This window comes from Phascolarctos cinereus, unplaced genomic scaffold, assembly GCF_003287225.1.
Source record: "Phascolarctos cinereus isolate Bilbo 61053 unplaced genomic scaffold, phaCin_HiC Scaffold_5;HRSCAF=322, whole genome shotgun sequence".
Taxonomy (NCBI): domain Eukaryota; kingdom Metazoa; phylum Chordata; class Mammalia; order Diprotodontia; family Phascolarctidae; genus Phascolarctos; species Phascolarctos cinereus.
In genome coordinates this window covers 314,408,087-314,417,229 of record NW_027555958.1, presented here as the reverse complement: position 1 = coordinate 314,417,229, position 9,143 = coordinate 314,408,087, and the positions used below count along the sequence as shown (strand labels likewise).

At 43.3% G+C, this 9,143-nt stretch overlaps 1 protein-coding gene across 1 annotated transcript; it reads left to right on the top strand.

The window, feature by feature from the left end:
- Positions 1-7,069: 7,069 nt before the first annotated feature.
- CCDC182 (coiled-coil domain containing 182) lies at positions 7,070-8,714 on the top strand. Its single transcript, XM_020991966.1, has one exon. It carries the CDS (start codon positions 7,933-7,935, stop codon positions 8,395-8,397), a length of 465 nt encoding a protein of 154 aa, XP_020847625.1. The 5' UTR covers positions 7,070-7,932; the 3' UTR covers positions 8,398-8,714.
- Positions 8,715-9,143: the final 429 nt, after the last annotated feature.

Sequence of the window (9,143 nt, the reverse complement as noted above, 5' to 3'; positions counted from 1 at the left end):
GGAAGAGGCTATGACCTGCATCCTTGCCTTGATGACTATCAAGGTCATGTGGTATAGAAACAGCACCAGATGTGGCATCATAGGACTCAGGTTTGGATCCTGGCCCTGTGACCCTGGGCAGAATTTGTCTGACTCAATTTTGTCCTTTGTAAAATATGTAGTTGGAATAAATGATCTCTAATCTAAGGTCCCAGAGGTTGCTTATTTCAGGGCAGTAATAGGCCTTGGTCAGTGGAAGAATAGATAAGTCATCTTCATGATATGATTTTGTAGACTCAATGAATGTTAGAACTGGGAAGAAACTTAGAAATAATTTAATTCTGCCCCTTCATTTTACAAGGGAGGATAGCAAGGCCCAGAGAGAAAAACAACTTGTTTAGGTTACATAGCGAACTAGGGCTAGAATCTAGATCTGACTTGTAGAACAATATTTTTCACTGTACTTTCATAGCACCGTGACACTCCAGCCTAAACCCTTTCCCCTTCCCCTTTCAGTCCTCAGTTGTTAATATTCTCTCTCTGTCTCTCTGTCTGTCTGTCTCCTCTCTTTCCTTTCCCATCTCTCTCTTCTCCCTCTCTTCTCTCCTTTCCCATCTCTCTCTTCTCTTTCTCCTCCTCCTCTCTCTTTCTACACACACACTCTCTCTTCTCTTTCTCCTCCTCCTCTCTCTTTCTACACACACAGTCTCTCTTCTCTTTCTCCTCTCTTCTCTTTCTCCTCTCCTCTTTTTCCTCTCTCCTCTCTCTCTGTTTCCTCTCTCTTCTCTTTCTCCTCTTTCTCTCCCTCTTTCTCCTCTTTCTCCTCCTTCATCTCCTTCGTCTCCTCCTCCTCCTTCTTCTTCCTTCTCCTCCTCCTCCTCTTCTTCTTCTTCTTCTTCTTCTTCTTCTTCTTCTTCTCCTCTCTCTTCCTCTTCTTCTTCTTCTTCTTCTTCTTCTCCTCTCTCTTCCTCCTTCCCTCCTTTTCTCCCTGTGTCTCTCTACTTATTGTTGTGTCTCCTTGAGAGCAGTGACTGTTTTTGATTTTGTTTCTATAGCCCTACCACCTAACACAGTGACTGGCACATAGTAGGTCCTTAGTCAATATTGGTAGAATTGTTTATTGTTGAATTCCCCCTATAGGCTTGAAATTCCACTATTATTAGTATTGCTATCTCCTTGGCCCCTTATTTAAAATGCAAATGGTAAGTAATTCCATGAGGGATAATGCATTAAGTCCCTAACATCTGAGCCAAGTTTTTCAGAAGCTTTCCTCCCTACACAGCAGACATGGGCAAGGTGAGGGAGCTGGCAGTGAAAAGAGACAAAATGGCCCAGAGGGAAAGTATTGGGGAACACTAGGTACAGAATTGCTTGTTTCATTCCGTTAAATAGAGCTAGGTAGAATATAGTGAGATTTTATCCTCCCTCATTCTGTATATTCTGCTCTAATCAATTCTTATCTAAGACTGAATTAGACTCTTTGACTGCCCACTATTGATTCATATTATAGCTCATAGCCTGACATATGCCAGTAAATGTTCAACAACCGGCTTTCCAGGAGGAAACAACTCATTACCACATTTAGTTTAATCTGCATTATTAACAATTTGTTAAGTCAAGACAATCAGCAAAATGAAAAAGCAAGGTCTGATTTGTACTAAATGCTCACAATGAAATGTTAACAATCTGCTTCTGAGCTGGTAAGACCTAACTCTGACCATTCCCCCTCCCCCCCCACCTCTCTAGGTATTTCTCATCAAAATTGTTGTGTAGTCATGCCTTCCCATATTCTTTACTTGTACAGTTGAATTTTTGAATCTATTAATAGGATTTTACATTTATCTCTATTAATTTCACCTTCTTAGATTAAGTCCACCATTCTCTCCTTTTTAGAACTTTCTGGATCCTTATTTGGTCATCCAATATAGTAGTTCCTTTCCAGTTTCATGCCATCTGCAAATTGCATAGGAATGCCATCATCTAAAGCATTGGTGAAAATGTTGACCAGAACAGGGCCAAGGATAGATTCCTGGAGAGCACCAGGAGGGTCATCCTGTCCGGGAGAGCTGTGAGTCACTGATATTTCTTTTGGAGAGACTACTTTTTCTGGAGATTTTAAAGAAAAATGTAGGTAGCCATTTTATCGATTTGGGACAGAGTAGGTGAAATTCTATTTGGAGACGAAGGTTGGGCTAGTATTGAACTTTCAAAATACAACGATTTTGTTTTGTTTTTTTGCTTCTTGCTAGGCAATTGGGGTTAAGTGACTTGCCCAGGGTCACACAGCTAGTATGTGTTGTGTGTCTGAGACCAGATTTGAACTCAGGTCCTCCCGACTTCAAGGCTGGAGCTCTATTCACTGTGCCACCTATCTGCCCCCCAAAATACATGATTTAAAAATAGCCCTGGACACAGAGGCTTTTAAGGATAGTGGACAGAGCAGCAGCTAGGCCTCAGACACTTACTAGCTGTGTGGCCCTAGGCAAATCACTGAACCCCCATTGCCTCAAAACCCGCCCCCAAAAACTAGTGGACAGAGCCTTCAAATATTGAGATTCAAGTACCAATTCTGCCACTGAAGAAATCCCTTGCTTTAACTGTGCATCGGTTTCCTCATTTGTGAAACAGAAATGCCCAAGTGGACTGGATTTGGAGACAGAGGACATGGTTTTGAATTCTGCTGTGCTCCTTATGACCTGTGTGACCTTGGGCAAGCTGTTTAAATTTTTGGGACTCAGTTTCCTCCTCTATAAAGTGTGAAGATGTTGGATTAAATTAGTTCTCAAAGTGTGGTCAGTGGACCCTGGAAGTCTCTGAGATGCTTTCAGGAGGTCCATGGGGTTGAAACTATTGTCATAATAATACTAAGATGTTTTGGTTTCTAATATGGTGAATATTGATAAAAATCATAAACAAAAGCTCTTTCGGGCTGGGGACCTTCAATAACATTGAAGAATATAAAGGAAGACCAGAAAGTTTGAGAACCAGTGGACTAGAGGATAGCTATGATACTTTTTAGCTCTAAATTTGTATTCCTGTTGGTTTTTTAACCTATTTTGAAAATTCGGGGAGTAATATCTGTTGACTCCTAAAAAGAGAAAAAGATTCTTCCTCTGAGCTCCTCCTCCCCCAAGCATTTTCCTCTTCCATTTTTTTTTAATGGCACCTAGCACATCCTACTGTGTTGGTGTATTATTGCTGTCCCTGCCGGCTTTTCCTTCCTAGACTAGAAACTCCTCGAGGGCAGGGAATGCTATCTCACCTCTAGAGTTATTCCCACTGCCTATTGTAGGTACCTTGTAAATGGCTGTTAAATGAATGAATGAACGGACAATGTGTAATACGACATTAAAATTCATTTGTGAGTTCTGCAGTGAGAGAGATAAAGAAAGCACATTAATTGAGGACACTATCAGCCCATATGCTCTATAATATGTTGTTCGACATAGGTAGCTGGACAAACCTCCCAGTCTGTAGGACTGAGAGAGCTATTTCTCCTTTTACCAGGAGGTGGCGCTGCAGTCAGCAAGAAAGCAAAGGGATACAGATAGAGTTGCTGCAGTTTACAATGAGCAGGATTGAAGTTGAGATTAGAATTTTACAGAGAGCTAGAAGGGACCTCAGAGGTCATTTAATCTAACCTTTTCATCTTACTGATGAGGAAACTGAAATGCAGAGAGCCTGAGAGAGACCAGTGACTTGCCCAAGGTCACACAGCTAGTTTGTGGCAGAGATAGGTCCTAGAACCCAAATCTGCCTCCTATGTTAGCATGCCTTTCATTAAACTGGGCCCTTACTAGCTGTGTGACCCTGGACAAGTCACTTAACCCTGTTTGCCTCAGGTTCCTCATATGCAAAATGATTGGGAGAAGAAAATGGCAAACCACTCCAGTATGTCTGCCAAGAAAATCCCAAATGGGGTTACGAAGAGTCGGACACAAGTAATTGACTAGACAAGTGGCCCTGCTTACCAAGGCTAATTCCTTTGCTTTGGCCCTTGATCCTGTCCTGTCTTTTACTCCTTTGATCAGCCCTCTTCTCTCCTTAATTTTGAAACTCTATTCAATGGCTCCTTCCGTAATACTTAAAAACATATCCATATAAAACTTACAATTGATCCTCTCACCCCATAAAGTCCTATTCTTTCCTTTCTCATGGCCAAAATACCTAGAAATACTCATTGCCTCTACTTTCTCACCTCCCACTCCCTCCTCAGCTCCTTGTACTTGCCTTCCCACTGCATCATTCAACTGAAACTCCTTCCAAAGTTACCAATGATCTCTTAATGGCCAAATCTGATGGTCTTTTCTCAATCCTCATCTTTTTTTTTTAACCTCTCTGCAGGATTTGTCCCTGTTGATCACCCTTTCCTCCTAGGACTAGACAATCTCTCCTACTGAGCTCTCATGGCCCTACTCTCTTGTGTTTTTCTTATTTCCCTGGTTCCTCTTTCTCAGTTCCTTTGCGGAGTCATCATTCACATTCTACCCTTTATAAATAAGTTCTGTCTTAGGTTCTCCTTCCTCTCTATCCTCTTTTACCTGGTGATCCTGTTAGTACCCATGGTTCCATTATTGATCTCTATGAAGATGATTCCTAGATTTATAGAGCAGGTTTAGAATCTCAACTAAGTTTCCTCACCAACTGTCTACTGGATGTTTCCAACTAGATATTCCATAGGCAACTCAAAGTCAACATGTCTGAAACAAAGCCCATGATATTTTCCCCAAAACCTTCCTTGCTTTCTAACTTCCTTATTTCTATGTAAGGTACCACCATCTTTCCATTCACCCAGGTTGCAACCTCAACTTGTCACTCTCACCCTCCTTGTGTCCAAACATTTGCTAAGAAGTATGGATTCTACTTCCAAGATATCTCTTTTCATTTGTCCACTTCTACAATATCCCTCACTTCTGACCCCCTCTTCCCATACACTTGATCACCACTTTAGTTCAGGACCTCATCACCTCTTCCCTGGACTGTTGCAATTGTCTTCTAATTGATTTCCCTGTCTTCAGTCTCTCACATCTCTAATCCATCTTCTGAAGAGCTGCCAAAGTGATTTTCCTAATGCACAGGTTTGACTATAAGTCCCCTGCTCAAGAGACTCAGGAGAGGTCCGTGTAGCTGCTATAAAATACAGTCTCCTCTGTTTGACTTCTAAAGACCTCCATAATCTGATTCCAGAGATCCTTTCAGGTTAACGGTATACTCTCCTTCACACGTTCTACACTCCAGCCACACTGGCCTACTTGCTGGCCCAGGTACAAGAGATTCCATCTTGAAACATCATGTCTTTGCACAGGCTGGCCCCCCACCCCCACCCCAATGCATTGGATCTACTCCCTACTCAGTGCAGCCTCCAAGAATCCTGGGCTTCCCTCCAGGCTTAGCTCCAGGGCTCCCTCCCAAGGCTCATTCTGATTCCAGCTACTGAAGACTCTGAAAAACAGGTTCTTGCCACTGAAGCCCTTGGCACCGTCAAATGATTCAACATCAGAAACGAAGAAGATTTTCTCAGTGGAAATGATATAAAGAAGAGGCACCACCATCTGCTTTGCTGAGGCACCCTAAGGACCATGGGACCTTTCCATTTGGCTTGCAGCAGAAAATTTTCATGTGTGTTGTCTGCCCCTTTTAGAATAGAGGCTCCTTGAGATCAGGGACTGTTTTATATTTCTATTTGTATCCTCAGTGCTTAGCACAGTGCTTAGCTTTGTACATAGCACATACTTCATAAATTTTACTTTCCTTCCTTTCTTCCTTTCTTTCTTCCTTCCTTCCTTCCTTCCTTTCTTCCTTCCTTCCTTCCTTCCTTCCTTCCTTCCCTCCTTCCTTCCTTCCTTCCTTCCCTCCTCCCTTCCTTCCCTCCTCTCTCTCTGTCTCTCTGTCTCTCTCTGTCTCTCTGTCTCTCTCTGTCTCTGTCTCTCTCTCCGTCTCTCTCTCTGTCTCTCTCTCTCTCTGTCTGTCTCTCTTTCTTTTCTTTCTTCCTCTCCTTCCTTCATCCAAATGACCATGAATTCATGGAGCTCTTGGTTAGCTGTCTCTGCTTTATTCTCTCTTAATCTTGGCTGAATGAATATTAGAGATGGAATGGATCAAATTATGGCCCTGTGAGCATCAAATTCTGAAGAACTACCAGAGATCCCCAGCTTGATTCCATAGCAAAGTCTCCCCATGACCATGGCAGTCAATTCTGCTGAGGAGCCAGCCTTAAGGAGTGACCGATTTGATCTAGCCCAGCAATGGATCAACTCAGCACCTGAGACACCATGTTCTGCGAGCAAGGAAGTGAGTGACTCATTCATCTGCTATGCCATACACAAAGTGGTGCAAATTCTTTTTAGTAACCACTTTAGTTTCTGGATCCACTCTCCCAAGACCCAAGAGGATGTTTAAAGGAGACAGTGTGCCCTGGTTGATGGGACAGGATTTGTTTCTACTTTTGTCCTTGCTATATTTATTCATTAAATATCCCTTTACAAAAGCTAATTTATGTAAATTGGTTAATTGCTACTGAGAATTCGTTCAGTCAAAAATGATATTGGGGTGATCAACATTGAGGGAATATAACAGTCAGGGCTTGCGAGCAACAGTATTAGAAAGATACCCACAACCCATCAGGGTCACCCTTAGAACCTCGAGGGGAGAATTATAGTAGCTGAGCTCTGAAGATTGACTTGCCCCTGGAAGTTGAAGTTAGGAGAGTGAGCCCAGAGATAATGTGTTATATATGAAAAATAGCTCATCTTCACTCTGCTAATGAGCCTGCCCTTTGCTATATAGCAAAGTCAACTTTTTTGTTCTGGACCTCAGTTTCCTTATCTCAAGAAGAAAAATGGAGTTTCTGTCTGCTTGGGAGGAGTAGCAAAATGACTTATCTCAAAGCCTCTGGAGATGCGGTTTTGGCCCCAGGACACAGTGGGGACTTTTTTTTTCCAGGACTTTGACCAATGAGACTGGGGTATGCAAATAACTTCAAAGTGTAGACTATATCAAGATTGGCTGGAGTACCCCTGATGTCACAATTGGCAGGCTCCTCTTATTCCTCCTGTGTTTCCTTTCATAGTATAGAGTAATGGGACTGGACTGAGGGAGCAGTTTATTCTAACAACCTCAATTTCCCTTCCCTCCTCAGTGTGTTGCCCTAGTTGTCCCCAGTCTTGGACCAGGTGGTGAAGAAAATAACATGGACTCCTTATACTAGCCAGATCCCATTTACAACTCCACATCTTTCTTGGATTGCTCCAAGTCATAGACCAGTTAGTGATGAAAACAACAGAGACCTCAGGTCCATGAAGGTGAACACTTTGCAAGGAAAGAAAATGATTCAGACCTGTTTACAGTCAGAAGACTTTGCCACACTAGAGACTCTTTCCCCTTCGCCTTCCCCTATAATCTGACTTGAAGAATCTGTTATAGAAAAGGGACCTGGAGTAGTTTAATTAGGTCTAGTTTCAGGGGCTGGAAGACTCATCTCAGTTTTGCCATTCAATGCTGCCTTCCAATGTACATTTTCTATAACGAATCCATAGGTTTTTAGTGATCATGGACTCCGCTAATAGCCATGTCTCAGTTTCTTCATCTCTACAATGGGTAGAATAGAACTTCTGGCTGCATAGGAAACTTAGTAAAATGACCTATGTGAAAGCCGCTGGAGAGGTGTCTTGGCATCCAGGGAATATGAGAAGCTTTCTCTCCCCCCTGCCCTCCAGGTTTTGACCAATGAGGCTGGGGTATGCAAATAGGATGAATGTGTAGATACATTAAGATTGGCTGGAGTGACTGTGACGTCACAATTGGCAGGTTCTTTCAATCCTCCTTTCCTATAGAGTGAAGAGAATGGAATTGCGGCCGGGATTCATTCTGACCCATTTGCCTTAATTTCTCTTCTCTCCTAAGTTTGTTTTTTGGTCCGTGTCTAACTGTGGACTGGCTGGTGAAGAAAACAACATGGATCCCTTCTACCAGACAGGCCCCATTTATGTGAAGGTGAATACCCTGCAAGGGAAGAAAATGGTTGAAAGCGGTCTGCAGTCGGGAGACTTTTCCCTGCCTGAGTCTCTGACCGCATGTCTCCCCCCGCAACCTGAAATGGAGAACCTGCTGCAAAAAGTGACTGGGGTCCAGAGGGACCTGGAGGATTTCAAACAGGAGACACTGCAGGCCATTCACCGACTCGAGAATGCCTACTGTGAGATGAGCAGGACTGTAGCCCAGCAGGAAGAGCAGGCAGCGAGGGTAAAGCAGCGATTGCGGGAGGAGGAGGACCGAGGCATCGTGCGGAATAAGGTCCTCACCTTCCTGCTCCCCAGGGAGAAGCAGCTGCGGGAGCACTGCCGATGGCTGGAACATGTGTTGCTAAAGAGTGGGAGTCAGGAGGGACAGGGATCTGCAAAGAAGATTTCAGGGAACTGACCTGATCTGGACTGAGCTATCCTGATGAGGTCCGGAGTGACAGAGCCACAATTACTAAGAACTCAAAGCTGCGCTGGGAAAAAAAACAAAGAAAAACACCAAACAACATCTTTAAATTCCTGTCCGATGTCTTCCCTGCCCCATCTGCCTGACACAGAAATAGTACCTTGTCCCCTAGAGTTTTTTTTTGGGGGGGGGCAGATGCAGAATAATATTAACAGTTAACTGTGATGTCTTGTTTATCTCATTATTAGCAGGGAAGGATGTGCCCATAGTCACAAACTTTCTAAATAATTTACTCCCCTCCCCCCTTTAAAAACACCAACACTTATATTTAACCATTTGGGAAGTTCTTTCTTCTCAGTTGTGGCACAGACCTCTCTTATGTTGACTGTTTCAGTCCTTTAGGAGGACCTGTGGGTCCCCCATCATGTCAGGTAGCAACCTGCTTTGTACCTTGGTAGGCAGTCCTAGAAAAACTGCTACAGCTAAAAAAATCATCTCCCTTCAGTCAACTTGGTGACGAACATCTCCAAACTGTCTTTGATTCATTTCCTTCAAGAACCTTTGAGTCCTCCACTGTTGCAGATAGCAACCCTCTGACACCTTGGTAGACAGTCACTGGAGAGCTAATGTGGTTGCAAAATTCATCTCGCCTTGGCCAACTTGGTGAAGAATATCTCTAAACTTATGCTTATTCTTGGACAGCAAGCATCCAGTTAGTTGCTAACCCCATACCGAAAACA

What these genes read in the sequence shown, in the direction of transcription:
- CCDC182 (XM_020991966.1), top strand. Translation starts at nt 7,933, where the DNA reads ATGGATCCCTTCTACCAGACAGGCCCCATTTATGTGAAGGTGAATACC.